General features: G+C 48.2%; 6 protein-coding genes across 6 annotated transcripts; 3 read left to right on the top strand and 3 right to left on the bottom strand.

The window, feature by feature from the left end:
* Positions 1-50: 50 nt before the first annotated feature.
* On the bottom strand, positions 51-1,997 carry GLAREA_06326 (MFS general substrate transporter; the record flags this gene model as incomplete). Its single annotated transcript, XM_008081740.1, has 5 exons — positions 51-195; positions 247-1,114; positions 1,170-1,591; positions 1,646-1,797; positions 1,845-1,997. 5 exons carry the CDS (start codon positions 1,995-1,997, stop codon positions 51-53), a joined length of 1,740 nt encoding a protein of 579 aa, XP_008079931.1.
* Positions 1,998-2,632: 635 nt separating this feature from the next.
* GLAREA_06327 (Cytochrome P450) lies at positions 2,633-4,441 on the bottom strand (the record flags this gene model as incomplete). Its single annotated transcript, XM_008081741.1, has 6 exons — positions 2,633-2,807; positions 2,863-3,029; positions 3,083-3,353; positions 3,404-3,517; positions 3,563-4,209; positions 4,256-4,441. The coding sequence occupies 6 exons, from the start codon at positions 4,439-4,441 to the stop codon at positions 2,633-2,635; spliced, it is 1,560 nt and encodes a 519-aa protein (XP_008079932.1).
* Positions 4,442-5,192: 751 nt separating this feature from the next.
* Positions 5,193-7,125, top strand: GLAREA_06328 (uncharacterized protein; the record flags this gene model as incomplete). The annotated part of the gene is made up of 2 exons (XM_008081742.1): positions 5,193-5,806; positions 5,853-7,125. 2 exons carry the CDS (start codon positions 5,193-5,195, stop codon positions 7,123-7,125), a joined length of 1,887 nt encoding a protein of 628 aa, XP_008079933.1.
* A 239-nt stretch (positions 7,126-7,364) lies between these two features.
* GLAREA_06329 (Putative cyclase) lies at positions 7,365-8,582 on the top strand (the record flags this gene model as incomplete). Its single annotated transcript, XM_008081743.1, has 5 exons — positions 7,365-7,420; positions 7,474-7,781; positions 7,834-7,854; positions 7,901-7,987; positions 8,035-8,582. The coding sequence occupies 5 exons, from the start codon at positions 7,365-7,367 to the stop codon at positions 8,580-8,582; spliced, it is 1,020 nt and encodes a 339-aa protein (XP_008079934.1).
* Positions 8,583-9,541: 959 nt separating this feature from the next.
* GLAREA_06330 (NAD(P)-binding Rossmann-fold containing protein) lies at positions 9,542-11,221 on the top strand (the record flags this gene model as incomplete). Its single annotated transcript, XM_008081744.1, has 6 exons — positions 9,542-9,860; positions 9,926-9,944; positions 10,258-10,424; positions 10,538-10,787; positions 10,846-11,028; positions 11,098-11,221. 6 exons carry the CDS (start codon positions 9,542-9,544, stop codon positions 11,219-11,221), a joined length of 1,062 nt encoding a protein of 353 aa, XP_008079935.1.
* Positions 11,222-12,064: 843 nt separating this feature from the next.
* Positions 12,065-17,683, bottom strand: GLAREA_06331 (Clavaminate synthase-like protein; the record flags this gene model as incomplete). Its single annotated transcript, XM_008081745.1, has 6 exons — positions 12,065-13,175; positions 13,222-15,881; positions 15,939-16,033; positions 16,146-17,048; positions 17,123-17,171; positions 17,282-17,683. The coding sequence occupies 6 exons, from the start codon at positions 17,681-17,683 to the stop codon at positions 12,065-12,067; spliced, it is 5,220 nt and encodes a 1,739-aa protein (XP_008079936.1).
* Between the last annotated feature and the right edge of the window lie 703 nt (positions 17,684-18,386).

Genomic DNA, 18,386 nt, shown 5'->3' on the forward strand with positions numbered 1-18,386 from the left:
TTCTGTGTAATTGCTTGTCTATATTAAGCTACTTCTACTACAATCTCAGTTTAATGAAATTTATTTCTGTCAGCCTGGTCAGTGTTCTCCATATACACTTCAATCTTGTTATTCATCTTCGGCTCCATATCTCTCGTCAACGCACATGCAACAATGCCAATTACACCAAACGCAAGCGATGTATATGCCGTCAGCCTAAGCTAGGTCATTATATTGTTCGAAGATAAGCAGAATGAGTCAACTTACTGAATACCACGTTCATAAGCCTTCTGTGTCGCCTTTCCAACAGCAGCAATGACCTCAGGACTAAAGGCCGTCGTCATGTTCGCCGTCCCAAGCATCGCCATCATCTCCGTCACATTACCAACAGGCAAACCCGCCTGCACAGCAGCAACAGGCACGAGTTTCACCGTCCACTTCTTTACCGTATTAGTCAACACAGCGGTATAGACCGACGTCGCGATCGCGCCACCCGCAAACCTCGCAGTCCCACTGACACCACCACTAAGACCGAGATCCTTCTGCTCAACACCCATCTGAGATACTGCAATGGCAAGATATATCGCCGGCCCATACGCAGCTTGCGAGATAAACACAAACGCGATCATGAGGTTCTTGTTCCCTGGATTCCCTAGCGCGAGGAGCACGCCGAATAACACCATGACGAAGACGTAGCCTGCGAGTTGCCAGTTCCAGTGCTTGATCTTGGCGCCGAAGAGCGTGAGGAAGAGGACACCGGCGCAGATGGCGAAGCCCTGGACGAGGGAGAGGATCGAGGCGGCGCGCCAGTCGGTGGGGTCGTCGAGGTAGAAGACGTTTATCATGGTGGGCCAGAGGAGGGAGGATGAGTAGTAGAACATGTTTATAACGGCGATGCCAATGCAGGGTGCGGTGAAGTCGCGGCCGTGACCGGCTGTAAAGACGCGGGTTGGTGTTAGAGGTCGGGGGACCCAGCCGAGTTTGTGGCCTATGTTTTCCCAGAGGGCGTAGAGGACGAGGAAAATGGCGCCGGTCACCAGAGGTGCGATTACGTGGACGTCGGAGGAGGGGTAGATGGTTGTGTAGATTATTCCTGCGAGGAAGGGACCGGCGCCGGCGATGAAGAGGATCATTCCTGTGAAAGTTAGTGAGCGTTGATTGCAGGTTAGACGAGAGTAGGAGAGACTTACCTCCATAATCCATCTCCTTGAACACTTGTCGGTAAGGTAATCCATTGGGATGTTTAGGTGGATAGTAAAAAAGATACAGTCCAAGAGCAGATATCGCCTGAAGTATGGCAATAGGATAGAAATTCCATCTCCAAGTCCCAGTAACAAGACCATATCGAGCTGTCACTGGTCCAGCAACAACCGCAACGAGAGTCGCGATATCTGCGAGAACTACTCCCCAATGCCGCCACTTGTTCGGTAAAAGTTCTGATACTGCAAATGCAGCCATTTGACAATTCGCAGCTCCGAATCCGGTAATTGCCATCCCTGCTGTCACTGCTGGACCTGTTTTTGCTGTGGCGATGATGAGATGCCCGATTGTGCAAATGACGTTACCTCCCATGAGAAAATATCGACGGCCTAGGAGATCAGTGTTGGCTCCTCTGTTGCACGAAAGTTAGTTTTGTTGAGTGACCTAATGAGATTGGGAAACTCACGCGAGGGTGAACATGACGGTGATAGCGAGTGACCAGGAAGGAATAAACCAGATTGAATCGTTGGAATTTCCGAGGGAGGTAGCAACTTCAGTTTGGATAGCTGCGAAGACTGGGACAGGCCAGAACGATAGACCGTAACCCATCGAAAGGATCTAAATTGTGTTAGCGAATATCCCTTAAACGAAGGCACAGATTCTACCCCAACGACGACCCAAGTCTTTGCAGTAACAACGGGTGCTAACTCTTCTTCTGATGGAGGTGATGTTGTAGTAGATCTTTCGAGCATCTCCACCTCCGCCTTCTCTATCTCTGATTTCTCGGCCATAGACTTCATTTCGGTGGTGGTAGCCATGATCGTTCAGCTGAGCGTTTGAGAAGACACTTTCGCGCGTTCAGAAAGGCAGAATGAACTGGTCTTATAGATTGTCCTAGCATCATCTCTATTCCTTCAAGCGCCCCTTCCATATCACTGCTACTAATGGTCTAGGAGAAGCATTGCTCGCTAACCCCAGATTTTAACGAACCCCATACCCCAGACTCTCTCATGTCGCCCTATCATTAGATCTATTCCAATCCCTGCACTGCACAGGAACTAGGATGTCTCAAATTATATCCATAGTCATGGCTTTTAGCGACGCGCTAGCATTTGAAATTTAGCAGGAGGGGTTCGGATAGAGACAGCCCTACCTGGAAAACTATATCCGCAATCATGTGACATGAAGATCGATCACCGCTAGATCTAGGCCATGCAGAACCCGGGTTGATGAGTTGGAAATCAAGGAGATATACGGAGCTGGAGCTGGACATAGCACGCGCTATGCATGGAGGTATTTCATTAGGGTATCTGAAAGATGCATTCATCTTGAATAACATGGTGGCTCTCTGTGAACAGATTGTGGACGATGAACACAGATGATGTCTGAGTACCCTGCTGAGAGGTATGAATTATGCGGCGCAATTTCATGTCTCGACCTGTGCTGTTGCTCATTACCTTTTGACCTCCTCAGCATAGACCTGAAGCTCAGGCTTCTGCCAAGTCGAAAATGCCTTCAGATGTTTCATATCGCCTTCCGGATTCCAGGCTTCTGCGTTATCAGCATTAACGAGATCAAAGTTCCAGATCATTTTAGCCAAGACGAGGCGCATTTCAACGTAAGACAAGCTAAGGAGATTTTGTGTTAGCGGAAGTCAAACTCCTGGCGATTCTGGAGACCTACTCTTTGCCAATGCATCCTCGGGGTCCAAGAGAGAATGGTCGATGAGCAAGTTTATTGTCATTATCATATCCAGCGCCCTTGAGCCAGCGTTCTGGGATGAAATCATCTGGATCTTTGAAGTTATCTGGGCTGTGATGGGCACACCAAGAGCTCACGGATACTGCTGTCTGAAAAAAGAGTCAGTGGTCAACGCGAAAGCATGAAGTGCTGAGCGACTCACCCCTCCTGGAATGTGTTGACCGTCAATGGTGTCTCCTCCGTCCTGAATCATGCGAAGGAATCCAATAGGAGCTGGCGGGAAGATTCGCAGACCTTCCTCAATACAAGCACTGAGATATGGCAGCTCATTGACAGCAGCGAGTTTGATCTCCTCCTCAGTCGAAAACTTTTCACGTATCTCCGCCTTAAGCTTAGAATATACTTCTGGGTGTCGCAGAAGGTTGTTTGTTAGGGAAGCCAAAGTGCTAGCAGTAGTTTCGCTGCCAGCGACACTTTATCTATGTTAGCTTTAACCATTATTGGTAGCTTCGACAGAGCTCACATGAATAGTGCCGCATTCACGATGACTTCGTCTTGTGACAAATCGTAGTGCTCTCCTTGTTTAAGTATATAATACATGAAATCCTTTCGATCGCTTTTTGAATCTTGAAGTCGCCTGGAAGTGTTAGCAGGCTCCCACATAATCGTTGAGCTAAATCACCTCATCACTTTCTCACGACTGTAGGAAAGATGATCTGCCCTTCTTTTTCGCAAGTCGCCTGGGATCAAATTCATCAGGAAGTTTTGGGTCGAGGTACCTGCGGTAGCGAGACGTCTTGTAGCTTGTTCGATAGCTCCAGCCTTTACCGCGTCGAAGATCAAGGTAATCCAGAAATGAAAATCACCTCTTTCTAGACAGCCGAATGATTCCCCGAAGGATAAGTCGCCAATAACATCAAATGTGATAAAATTGTACCACTTCACGATATCAAACGCTTCTCCCTTTTGCGCAAATTCATGGAATCTCAACATCATTTTATCGACAAATTCTTGAATGATGCCCTCTTGTTCCCATAATGCTTTCTTGGAAAACCCATGTGAAAGAGCCTTCCGCTGGCGAGCGTGATTTGTGTTATCTGCCATAGAGATCGTGGAAACTCCGGGCATAGGATCGACGGCTCCAACGTGAATAGGGTGCTTGTTTAGATCCTGTCTGCCATTTCGGTGCCCATATATATCCTGCCATGCAGTAACGGTATTGAAAGCCAGCTCATTAGGACTGAGCCGGACGACCGAGCCGTATTTCGCGTGTATCTTTCTCGTTTCCATGGGAAGTCGTCCTTGAAGGACCCATATCGTCGCAGGGAACTAGAGATTGTCAGTGAACTGGCAGCATCCAAAGGACGCAACTTACCTCAGAGACAGCGTTCAGGAATGGTCCGGGGTACTTGGAGAGCGGATGAAACCACAAGCGATAGACCACGATTCCAATTGTGTAGACAAACGTACCAACACACAAAAGACCACAGGCCAATACAAACCGACCGTTCTTAGCTAACGGAGAGGCAAAGCCATCGTCTAACTTAATAGCAGGTGTCATTTTGCGATTTCTGCAGTACACGATGCTCGGAATCAAGTTTGGCTATAGGGTATTGATACAGCTCTTGTGGCAATGGAAGCTCAAATAATGACAGAATATGAGAACAACCTACGGATACACTAACACTGACGGTACGCTCAATGCCCATATGCATACTTACGATCAGGATCGCCTGCCTCCAAGCTCTCTGATCAAGTTATCCGACCTCGAATGGGTCGAACAGAGCTGTACGGAAGGATTCAAGCAATCAAGCATTCCTAGAACGCGTGAAGCATACGCATGCTGACTACCCCGCACTAGCCGATGCTCTGGGATATCTCTTTCGGGCCAATTCAAGCTGTAGAAATGCAGATCGTAGTACTGGAGTCGTTGATGGAGGAAGTTCAAATGACATTTGATACATTTCGGACCGATATTTTTCCGATGAACATGTCCCCACCTTTCTTCGCACCCTCACAAACCTCTCCTCCTTCCCCGGATTAGGGGAAGTCTATCGCAAATACTTTTCCGACACGGAAGCCTCTCGGATGCGGACGGCAACGAAACAATATTTGTAAACAGTCGACTCGTAAGTATGGAGTATATGGGCAAGATGGACAATCAAGCCGAGTATTCCTTTTTCCTTGGAAGAGACAACTGAGGTATATTTGCTGCGATTCCTCTCACGTTCAGATCTCTTCTGTTCTGCTTCATAAGTTGCGTCAAATAGTCTTTCTCAACTTCTTTTGATATTAACGTTTGTACTGAAATTATGACTCCCGCTCTTAGAAGACCCGTCAAGGTCGCTGGCGCCTCTGGAGGTTTCTCGGACAGAGTTCGAGCCATCTCAAGCTTAGCAGCCAACGAAGATGTTGATGTAATTGTCGGTGATTGGTTGTCTGAGATGACAATGACAATTCACGGTACCGGAAAGATCGCTAAACAAGCTCAACTTGCTGGCAAGGAGCTCTCATTTGACGAGCAAGTCCAGAATGCAATGTTTGCTGAGAACTTTATGGACTGCTTTGAGCCAGCAATTGATGACCTTGCGGACAAGAAGATCAAGCTAGCTGTAAATGCCGGCGCTAGCGATGCTGAGATCCTGGCCAAGTTGGTTCAGAAGAAAGTTAGGGAACGTGGGCATGATCTGAAAGTTGCTTGGATTGAAGGTGACGATGCCACTGGAGCTGTTAAAGCGATGTTGGAAAAGGGCGAAGGCTTCAGAAGCTTGATGCACAACAAATCTGTACAAGAATGGGGTCTGGATCCTGTGTGCGCTCAATGTTATCTTGGTGGTCTTGGGATTGCAAAAGCTCTCACCCAAGGCGCTGATATTGTCATCTGTGGTCGTGTTTCCGACGCTTCTCCTATCATTGGTGCTGCTGCGTAAGTTGGTCCTTCGTCTACTCTTTCACTGTGCTAATATATTTAGATGGTGGCATCAATGGACACCTGATCAGTTCGATGAGCTTGCTGGATCACTCATCATCGGCCATCTCCTTGAATGCGCAGCATATGTCAGTGGGGGTTATAGCGCTGACTTCAAGGATCTCTTGAGAGCCGGAAAACACATCAATTTGGGATTTCCCATCGCAGCTATTGACCATATGGGTCACGCCGTCATGACGAAAGAGAAAAATACTGGCGGCGTAATGACTGTCAATTCCGTCACATCGCAACTGCTCTACGAAATTCAAGGTCCTCAATACTACAACTGCGACGTCACAGCTCAACTCGAAAACATCAAAATCGAGCAAGTAGGTGAAGATCAAGTCAAGATCTCTGGCGTCAGAGGCCTGCCCCCGCCACCAACTACAAAAGTAGGAATTACAGGTTTCGCAGGCTGGCAAGCAGAATATCACGTTTACCTCTGCGGTCTCGACATCGAAGAGAAATGCAAATGGGCAGAAGAACAAATCCGCTACGAACTCGGTCCAGAACTCCTCTCCAAATTCACAACCTTGAAATTCATGCAAAACGGCTCCTCGGTAATCGACGCCCGAAATCAAGACGTGGCTACCGTCGACTTCCGTATCTTTGCGCAATCCAAAGATCGTGAGATTCTCAAAATGCGGAATCCAGATGGATTTTTCCGTCGCGCTATGGTTATGTTTTTACAATCATGTCCTGGCGCATCCCTAGGAAACGATATGCGACAAGCAGAGGGGAAGCCATATTACGAATACCATCCTGCACTTCTCCCTCAATCCGCAATTCCTCAGCGCGTACATCTTCTGTTCGACGCCCCAGAGCCAATTTACACCATGCCACTAGCCCCCAAGTTCACAACCTATGATCGTCAGCAACCTAGCTACGAGACTTCAAACCCGGTAGACCTTTCTACATTCGGACCTACAGTCCGTCTTCCTCTGGGGCGTATAGTCCTTGGTCGTTCCGGCGACAAATGCTCAGATTGTAATGCTGGCTTCTTCGTCCGTCACGACGATGAATGGGATTGGCTACGTTCTTTCCTGACTGTGGCTCGTATCCGAGAACTTCTTGGTCCAGAAGAGAACCATGAGAAACCGATTGATCGGTTTGAGATGCCGAATATTAAAGCTGTACACTTCCTATTGCATGATCATTTGGATAGAGGATACGATGCTTGTAGTACGTATGATACATTGGGGAAGAATGCGTGTGAGTATCTGAGAGCGAGGACGGTGGATGTACCGAAGAAATTTGCGGATAGGGGGTTTGTTTGAATAAGCGAGGTTGTTTGGATGTTCAGATATTGGTAGTAAGGTAATTAAGTAAGTCTAATTTGATTACCACATGCTGCAAATCTCGAAAGCGGGGTACCAAGCCCTGATTTATTCTGGAAATTCAATTCCGCGTGAAATACTCATATAAGATCCAGTCTACAATCTGTTCGCGCAGTGCTGACCTCCATCACATTCGTCCATCTCATCACCCACCACTCAACCGCTATCCATATTCCAAAATGCTTCCCCCAACCCTCCCAAAATACAAAAACCTCTCAATCCCTCCAGGAATGCCGTAAGCACTACTCTACTCTTCTTATTCGTTCCCCTACTAACACTGACCACCAGCGCCCGCACATCCTGGAACCTCTTTTCCACACCCACCCACCAAGACTCCCTCGGCACACTCAACCAGATCACAACTTTTGTAACTCTCTCTGCCGCCTCCGAAATTCGCAGCGGTGTAAGTGTGTCTCTTAACTGGGGACTCGAAAACTTAGATTGTGCGGGCTTTGGACGGCAGAAATTAGAGAGGAAGGTTGTGGATTGGAGGAAGGAGGGGTTGAAAGCTGCTGGGAGTGAAGAGAAAGAAGGAGGTGGTGGGGATGGAGGGTTGTTTAGTTTTGATGATGAACTGAGGTTTAATACACAGATTGGTGAGTGTTCTTTTAGTAAGAAGAGGGGTTGGGATGCTGATGAATGGGGTAGGAAGTCAATGGGATGGTCTACGTAAGAATTATATATTCGATGTCTCCACAACTATTAAAAATTACAGGACACTGGGGCCACTCCAAAACAGGCTTCTACTACCAAGGTATCCACCACAACGACCTCCTCGCTACTCCCCACCTAGGAATCGAACGTAAGTCCCCTTTTACCCCTGGAGACCGCCCTAACCCCAAACCCCAGACATATCCCAAAAAGGCGGTCTTTGCACCCGCGGAATCCTCATAGACTACCCCCTCTACTGCTCTCAAAATAACATCTCCTTCAACCCCATGTCCACCCACTCCATCCCCCTTTCCACCCTCACCTCCATCCTCGCCTCCACATCCACAATCCCGAGAGCAGGCGACATCCTCCTCCTCCGCACCGGTTTCCTCTCCACCTACCACACTCTCACACCCTCCGAACGCACCTCACAAATCACAAACGGCAGCGCCTGGATCGGTGTTCTCGGCGACGAAGCCATGGTCGAATGGCTCTGGGACACTGGCATCGCGGCTGTCGCAGCTGATAACATGGGCTTCGAATGCTGGCCACCTGTGAATAAGGAGTGGATGTTACATGATCACCTGTTGGCGTGTCTGGGGATGCCGATTGGGGAGTTATGGGATTTAGAAGGACTTGCTAAAGAGTGTGAGAGGAATGGGCGGTGGAGTTTCTTTTTGACGAGTGCGCCGTTGAATGTTAGGGGTGGGATTGCGAGTCCGCCTAATGCTTTGGCTGTTTTTTAAAGGGCTTTCGAGGCAGTTAGGTGGTCAGTGGTAGAGGCTGATATAGGGGGTGGGAAACGCAGATCTCGCTTAATTGGATAGGGGGCAGAGTTGATTTGATGCTCCAATGTACACATATCATCCCACGATGAGAGTGAATGAAATACGTGTGATTGTGAAATGAATGATTTCATATTAATGCGAGGATTTAGAGCGATAAGTCTTCATATATAGGAACATCTCACGGGCTTTAGAGAAATAATAGGGTAGACTGGTTTCTTTTCCAGATTCCTATAATATCTTCAAATCTACTATGTAGAACTTGACTAGACACTTAAATCGAAGCTTGACTTTCGTCTAATTGTAATGACTCTATAAAACCACGATAGTAGCAAGGACATACTTGATTATCCAGGTAGGTGGCTCCCATACCACGAGGTCTCGAAAAGAGATTTACAAGACAACCAAGGTGAGATCCACCACCTATACATATGAGGATCTGACCAAAAAAGTATCGGTGTTCTTTACTAATCTATCTTCCCAAATCTTCATAAAATCACATCACCCGCTGATTTCCCACGTGCCCTTACATAATCCTATTGTACTTGGCCCACTACGGTAGACCTCTTCTTTCTACCTCCCTCTATTTCACCCAACAATCGACATCTCCTCAACCCAATTTCCCATGAAGCCAAGTCGTCAAACCCACCCTCTCATAGCAAGCTCATTCCTCATCCAATCCAAATGGACATGTCGTCTCGGCCACTTTACCCAGACGCGCCCCACAAAAACACCATGTCCAACGCATCGGCACCCAGCGTTGTCACGCGCGTTAAACCCGATACAGCAGACAACAAGTCTGGTACGGTGTACGTTGCATTGCATTTGCATCTTGCATCCACGTATTTTAATTCCGACTTCTGTGTTCCTTTCTTTCCTGCTTTATTCGGTATTTTCTATTTTGTGAAACATTTTTCAACATGTCTACATCCAAACCAATCGTGCTTCACATCGGTGACCCAATAGCCTGGAACCATGTACAATACGAGACGTTCTCGTCTAAATTTACTGTGATCCGACCTAGTACCGAGGAACGACAGCGCCCTGCGTTTATTCAGGCGCTGCGTGAGAAGCGGTGGGGGGAGTTCAGTGCGATTTTTAGGCCGTTTTGGAATACGGGAGGGGAGATGGGGATGTGGGATGAGGAGTTGATTAAGGAGGTTCCGGAGAGTTGTAGGGTGTTTGCGAGTGCTGGGGCGGGGTTTGACTGGGCTGATGTTAAGATTTTGGGGGAGAGAGGTATGTTTAGTTTGAGTGTTAAAGTTTGATTTATACATTATGAGATGAGACTAATTTCAAGATAGGTATAATATATTGTAACAGGTATGAATACTCTATCAGTACTAAACTTCATTTTTTCGTCCTTGTTCAACTCGGTTCCTTTCCTTCTGAAAGCTCAATAGCCTCTCAGAAGTCCTTCGATAACCTGTACTACTTACATCAAAGATGTCTTCCCATGTCATGTTCTATTCTTTTTCATATTTCATTCCTCATAACCTCTCATCACACTTGAATCTCCCTCTCAATCTCCCAATTCTCCAATCCTCTCATCAAACTCACATTTCCCTCACCACTCTCACCTAATCCATTCTATCATCATTTCTTCCACCTAGTTCAATCAACTCACACGCCCCAGCGCAGCAGCCTCCTCCGAATCCGTAGCCGACTTCGCAATCTTCCTCATCCTCGCCACATTCCGCAACCTCCAATGGTGCACAACCGCCTCCCTCACCCCCTCAACATTCACAGACTGTCACACCAACGCCGCCATCCTATCTCACAACCCACGCGGTCACACGCTTGGTAAGTCACCTTTTCAAATAACCATAATCCCAGAACCACACATCTCACAGGCTTTCTTTACATCTCATTACCGGCTCATCTCCACCCCAAGCCCTTCCCTAACAAACCCACAGGCATCATAGGCCTAGGAAACATCGGCCACCTCCTCGCGCAAAAAGCGTTCTCAGCTTTCGGAATGACCATCCACTATCACGACATAATCCGCAAACCCACTCTCGAAGGCCCCCTCGACGCCACCTACCACGCAGATCTCAACGCCATGCTTGCCCTCTCCGACTGCGTCGTGCTCGCCACGCCCGCCAGCCCCGATGGACGACAATTGATCGATGGGGAGAGGATCAAGCATTTTAAGATTGGAAGCCGGTAAGTCGTACCCAATAAACCATTCATCGAGGATAAGGTAGATTGATGTTTGGAATAGTTTCATAAACATAGCCCGCGGCTCCCTCGTCTCCTCCACCGCCCTCGCCGACGCTCTGGACGCCGGAATCCTAATCGGATGCGGTCTCGACGTGCACGAACACGAGCCAGCCATCGATCCACGATTAATCGGGCGGAGAAACGTGACGTTGACGGCGCATAACGCGGGTGGGACTTTAGATACGTGAGTTCTCCTTAACCCTTATTTATTTGAGCAAACAACTCGATAAGAGAGAAGCTGAAGCGAAACTAGACACATCGGCTTCGAATCCCTCAGCATGAAAAACATCACCGCGGTATTAACCGGCCAAGCGCCTTTGACGCCTGTGAATCTGCATTTCCTTCCGTCGGCTTTGAAAGAGAAAGCGAGTTTGTAAGGTGTAGAGGGTGGGAGCTGGGGGGGTTGGGGCGAAAGATTCGATTCTTCAACAAGATGTTATTTAAATTTCTACAGTTTAGAAACGAGATGGGTTTAATTTTAAACATGCGTGTTTTGGTATACGCTCAGAATGAAAGGTCTTTGCACTTATGGTATGTCGAACTATAATAGAAATGTTTTTAAGTTGTTTGCGTGGTAGCAGGTGGGGAAGATAGGTAAAGTACCTAGGTAAAATGGGCGTAGTGATGAAATCGTTAGTAGATTCAGGGCTGTCGACTGAGCTAAAGCCACATATGTCTTTTGGGGTATCTTACGGGTATGCTCCTATTCCTGTCTCGCTTATTATCACTCTGACCTCTTCACTCAACAATACCTATCAGTCAAGTCAATCCCACATTCTCAAGACCTCACACAGCATCAGAAACCACCAAGTCGTATAAAAGTTTGTATTAATCCCCACATAACCCTCTCAATCCCAGAGAAGTCAAAGTTTTTAATGTACACCCCTCACCCCCCATTCCTCATCACCTAACCACCAATTCCACCCAGCATGATTCGCAATGCAAGAAAATAATACACTTCACATCCCTATCCTCTGAAAAAAAAAATGAAAATATACAGCAATGTCTCGAAAGACAAAGCAAAAAGAAAAGAAAGCCAACGCCAAATCATAGAATCATATGCCAGACTCTCCCCAAACCGTAAGCCGAAACTCCCAGATCGAGCAAGCAACCGTGTGATGCTCGAGCGAATAAGAAAACGCCGTTCTTGTAATATGTGATGCGATGACAAACGAAAAGCCAATGCCGTTACAGTCTCCTTTTCTTCCAAGATGCAGATTTTATGGTTCGTCAACAAAGAATAGATCGATCTCGTCCTCCAGCTCTTCATAAGGACGCCACTTGGCTGGTTCATCCTTACCTCTCTCCTCTGTTTCTCGATCGGGATTTTTCTCCTTCTCTTCTTCCGCGCCATGAGTGAGATCGTTGAACATCTGTGCTACATCTGCACCGCCCGATGGTCCAGCACCACCCGCGAAGGCATCTCGCATGGGACTGTCACCACCTGGTCCCAATGCCACCGAGTCCATCCGACCAATACCGGCTTCGTTGAACATGCCTGGTGCACGAGGACTGGCTGATGATCCAAAAGCTGGACTAGGGAGACCTCCTGCATGCATGAATGCGTGTGGCGCAAATGCCGGGGATGTGGCGCTCTGGGGACTCATAGTGAAATGTGGATCGTGAGAGCCAGCGTAGCCTGCGAGATTTGTCGGATGGTGACTAACATCAGAAGACATGAGGATTGGACCACTGTGCATTGAAGCAGTGCCAGCAGGGAAGGTATGCGATGTTGGTGTTCCAGAGTCAGATCGTCCTGGTGCTGGTTGCAAAGGCTGTGGACGTGACGAGGATGGCTCGCTGGACTTGCGCTTGAATTGATGAGGCTTCGTTCGAAGACTCTGCGGGAGCTGCTCGGGGTCGTCTACACCATGTTGTGCCATAAGCTTCTGTAGCTTTGTTGGTCTTGGTTTTCGAGTAGACTTGGAGTTTTCCAACACTGGCGGTGGCTCGGGAGCGACTGGAGACCACTTGTGGAGTTCTTGTCTGAAGAAGTTTGTCTCAAAGGCAAGCAGAATCTCTGCACCTTCGATCTTGCGAAGATAAAATCTCTGCGTTTCACATTCATCTGCTGTGGCCATGACTGGATTGCAAAATGGTGCAACATGCGATCGGAACTCCTGAGCATTATCAATGATCTTCGAAAGAATATCCTCTTCATCTGGCTGAAATGGAAGTGTGGCAATCTCATCTTGCCAAGCTTGTAGATCTTCCAACTTCGGACGAGCTGCATCTCGAGGAATCCGAACTCGCCAATCACAGATAGGACAAGTATATTTTTCGTCATCCTTGACCTTGCCGCGAGCAATCTTGAGACATTTGCCGTGATACCTGTAATTGTTAGTACTGGTAGATTGTAGACGGAATGGAGACTCACCATTCATGACACAATTCACATTCTATCATCATACCTGCTTCGATACGTCGACAAATGCAGAAGACTTCACGAAATCTTGGATCCTCCCAGCTATGCAACTTGGCTTCAGACGGACTTGGCTCTCGTGATGCAGGTTCAGCTGGCAATCTTGGCTTGTCCGCGTTAATATCGAAGCAGTCCACATTGCGCTCTAGTACATATTCCATGTGAGATTTCAATATGTGAAGTGGAGCATTAGCCTTTCCGAAAAGCTTCTTTCCTTTTCGCATCCAGTCTTCATGCCGCTTTTGTTCCTTTTCCAGATCCAGCGTCCCGTTGGGCTTGCTATTCAACTCGGTCAGATTTTCCATCGTCTCGCGTACTTCGGCATATTTGGGTCGCTTCAATGGATCCTCCTCTCGACTGCGCTCGTACAACGACACGATCTGTCGATGGGCTTCCCTTTGTTTGTTGAGGATTTGTTCAACTTGTGCCAATGTTTCAGGAGAAACAGGAAGTGCAGCTGCTTGAGCTTGAGCGGAAAGCGCTTCAAGCTGAGGATAATGTACCACCTCGGCAGTAACCAATTCCTTTGCCTTTTCCTCCCACTGCAACCCATGACTTCTCTGCTCTCTGTAATGAATCAGATAGTCATTGAACTTGGGAATCTCAAGCTTGTCGCCCTCTTCGATAAGATCAGAGACTTCTTTCAAAGTAAGAAATTGGCCACGATTATCGCGAGCCCTATCGTTCCACTTCATCTGCTGCACAATCTTGTCAATCTTGTCAATCTCCGGCATATCGACATTGTATCCCTTGCCAAGTTCTAAAAGCTCTTCAAACTCAGAGGTTTGATGAAGTAAAGGGTTTGCAATGGCAGAACGAGCGTCTTTCTGGAATTTGTCAATTGCCTCCGCCCGCTCTCGTAATTGAGTGATCTCGGGACAGTCAAATCCAATTTTGTCAGCGTCTTTCAACAGTTTCTTGACGTTCTCGACCTTTCGAAGTTCGCGATCTCGCTCCTCCATTTCCGCAGCTTTGCTTCCTTTTCGCCAAGCCTTTTCATTCTTACGACGATTTTGCTGTTTGCGCACGATGTAATTGGTCGCTTCTTCTACCCACTCATTACATCGCTCGACGAAAGACTTTAACGTAGGTAACGATTTGAGAGGATATGGTATGCGCTCACCCTCGTTGAGTAACGCTCGTAGGGTTTTCAATGGTGGAGTAGGATCTTCCTCCAAAAGCTTTTCCACCTTTTCTTCCCATTGCTCAGGTAACTGGGCCTTCTCCGCCACCTTTTGATACATTCCTTCAATGGCTTCTGCTGTACGACGGTAATGCAAGGTGTGGCCCTTTCCAGCTTGGCGTTCTTCTGCAGACATTGTGCAACAATCATATGTTCCGGCATGCAGCATGCACATGACCTTTCCACTTTCGTCGCACTTGAATCTGGACATGTACGCGTATGCCTTGCAATAAGTGCACTGATATTCCTCTTCTGGAACGTCTTCCTCGTCGATTACAAAACCAAGCTGGCACTTCGGGTCATCCTCACCGACTGTGTCGGTAACAGCGCATGGACCTTCGTGTTTGTGTTTATCCAGATACAGCTTTCGCTGAACGATTTCACGATCACGAAGTCGTTCCAGAGCAGGTGCCAACCATTTTGCAGTCTGAATGGTGACCGCACCACTGGCCCCTTCGGCGGCTGTCCATAGTAGCTCATCGTGCGAGAAACATGGTTGACGACGGAATTGCTGTAGCCGCTCGACACCAGCATCGCCAAAAGGTTCCCAGTCGTTCGGGGCGAAATTGACAGCTTCGTTGAAATTGAATCCATGATTGAAGCCGGCGTGGTAAGCTTGAGGGAAGGTAATGACAAGTTGGCCAGCTCTTTGATCCAGGGCGTAAACCCGCACACCAGCTTTCTTCAGCTGCTCGGGCGTCAACAAAGTAACCAACTGGAAGAGCAAATCGGGCTGCGTCTCGAACAACTCCGGAACAGCATCTCGCATAGCGGCTTCGAACTTTTCAGCATCTTCACCAGGAATGCCATACCACGTTTTGGTCGCACCAAAATGTTGGTAATTTGCAGAATATGCGTAATGATCTTCATTATGCCAGCAGAAAGTTGAAAAGATCATGCCAACATACAGCCATGGAACAGTCATACCAGAAATGTCGGATTTGATGTGACGGAAGAGGGAGTCAGGATGATACGGCAGGATGTTCAGATTCCAAGGATCGGTGGAATATGGATCCTGTGGGTTCTTTTCGATGGTTGGGAAGCCGCTGCCATGAGTGGTAGAATGAATATCAGCACCGTACTCAACCTCCACAGTTTCTTCCAGACTAGCAACGAGTCGCCAGAACTCCCGCTCGATATCATCCTCCGTAACAGGTCTGGAGCAATTGAGGACCGGATCGAATGGCATTTTGTTTTGGAAGTAACCCTCCTTGAAATCGGCAGCCTTCTCTTGAAACTGCTTCAACGAGTAAATACCACCTTCCTCGAATCCGAATTGCCCGTCGCCAACAAGGCATCTAGGACAATTCCAGTCGTAGTCTGGTCTTGCTGCAACTGGAGGATCGAGACACTGCATGTGGTATCCATGGTCGCAGGATTCACAAATTAACAAGTTGCCCTGCTCATCAGGCTTGGCACAGTGTTCGCACTTCTGAATAAGATTTGAATTTAGATTTGAAGATAACATGTCAGTATTAGATTTGCTTACCTCGCCAGGAGCTGAGGATCGATGTTCACCAGGAATTCTGGGTGGTGTTGGTCGGAACAAGGTCATGTGAGACCCAGCGACGGTTGGTACCGAATCTGTGAATACGTCAGCCATCACTCATCATTATCAAGTCCGGAGCTCCAGGACAAAGCCAGGAATGAACACCACAATATGGAACATAGAGGATGAACATAATGAAAAACATACCTTTCTTGAGTCTCTTACTTCGTCGCCCGCTGTTCTCGGCATCATCAAGTGGCTGACTACCTTTCCGCGAACGTGAATCGATACTATCATGACTTAATTGACGTTTCAGGATAGGATTAGACGTAAAGCCATTTACGACCGGTGCAGAACTGAGTGCCGATGGGCGATATTCTGGAGTATTCTTTGCGGAAATGACCGGACTGTCAAACGGAGGTCGTCGAGGCGGGGTAAAACTGCGCTCTTCACGTTCCCGATCACGCCGTGGAATGTTGACCGGAGCGAATGTCGCAGGAGCAGCATTGACCGGAGTAAAACCCCCAGCATTCACAGGCGTGAATCCAGAAGTCACTGGTGGAGCTGGTGCTGGCGTTTGTGGAGGTGGAGGAGGAGTTGCTGCAGCTGCTGGCGAGTCGAGCATTGGAATGTTCTTCATGGTACGCTCAAATTCGTCTTTCATTGAGGCGTTCAAGGCATCGTGAGCTCGCATCGCGGGTGATTCTCCTCTCAGACTCGAGGGAGTATTTTGATATGATTTCTTGAGTGGGGAGTTTGCAGGTGAAGGCGTAAGAGGTCCTCCGTATTCAAACTCCAGTTGTTGGTGTACACCAGGTTTTGCCAACCGAAGATATTCCTCGTATGGAAAGAGCCATCTCTGGTAAGAATTCTTGAGCGATGTCGACAGCGATGACATGATCTTCCCGCTGTATCCCAAGTCTCGTCCAATCTCGGCCCATTTCTTCAACTTGCACACTTTTTCGAAACCACCTCTCTGCTCGACGGCTTTCTTGAGCTTGTATAGGTCGAGAGGCCGTTTGTCGACACTTGGGAAGCGATTGAGATTTGTGCCATGCTGTTTATGGAATTTTGCTAGCTGATCGAGGTATGTGAGGTTTGCACGCGTACCTAGAGTTGTGTCAGTATACCGAACGAGTGTGTTATGGCCGGTCATGCGGATCTTCGCATATGTTGTCACTTACTGCCTTCGACTGAGTTCAGTTCCTGCTTTCTGGTTCGGAAATGAAAACGCTGTAAGAAGTCAGCGTATGCGGATAGAGGTCTCCCCGTGTGAAAAATGCATCGTAGTCTCAGGATTGAAACTTTGTGGGAGTGCATCGAACACCGCAGGGCGTACGTACCTCTGTATCGATTGCAAACTCAGGGTTCCACACGCCAGGAAGAATAATCTTGCATATACCATATTTCGAAGCCTCCGGTTCAATCTTCCTGATGTATGCGAGAGGATCTTTAAATTCTTCCTCGGTCGGTGTGTAGGCTGGTGCCTCTTCTAGGCCGTGTGGGCGAATTCTCTTCGCAGCCTCCCGACTCGCCGTTGGCTGTCCCCTCCTCTCCACACTGGTCAGATCTAATGGCAGAGAGTGCATTGCGCTCAAAGGCAACGGAGCAGCAGCAGGATTGTTCGCATTTCCGTTTACTGTCGGCTTTCCTCGTGTGGAAGTCGCCGTGCTGGCCGTAGCACTGGCGGGCGAGGCTCGCATCGTGGTGGTTGAGGCCGCCGTGGCCATTGGGACTTGAACCATCGCGACGGTGTATGTTAAGGAATGTAGGTCGGAATCGCTTCGACGAGGTATTGATGCATCCAACTATCGTTCGTTCGTCGTAGTCATCGAAGGTGGTGTTCTCGCAGACTAGATATCAACCCAGCAGAATCGGATATGTTGGCCGACAGCCCCCTCCGCACATGGACTGAACGAGAGATAAAACCATGCACTGGTCGAGGTCACTTTCTACCGCATATGCGTCGTTGACTGGCTCGATCGATATCTTCGATTGATTTTTCTCGGGGCTCGAATGTCGAGCGTGGTGTGCTGGTCGAATATGTCAGATTCCAGCTTGCGTATGCGGAGTGGGTGGATTGATATTGGGGAAGTTGAGTTGGGAGAAACGGCGAGGCAGGATGGCTGTGATCAGCCCAAATGGGCCAGAATGGAGCGCCGACTAGTGAACCAGCGGCAGAAATCCGCACGTCAGAGCCCTGTACTTCTCCCCAGATCGGGTCTGGGCGGTGCTGCTAGTGGTGCAAATTTTATTACATTTGTGATATTTATTGTATTTGCTTGAAGCAATTCACTGGTAGAGCTGTATGAGGTTCACTCCTTGGAAATAATCCCCTTCCCTCCTCTTCTTTGCATTTGCCATCCCCATCTTTTTGGGGGTGGTTCTTGGTCCTGGGATCTCTGGTTTTGGCGATTGATACCGACAGGGATAAGCGTCGACCCGAAC

Source organism: Glarea lozoyensis, assembly GCF_000409485.1.
Source record: "Glarea lozoyensis ATCC 20868 chromosome Unknown GLAREA15, whole genome shotgun sequence".
In the NCBI taxonomy this organism is placed as follows: Eukaryota; Fungi; Ascomycota; class Leotiomycetes; order Helotiales; family Helotiaceae; genus Glarea; species Glarea lozoyensis.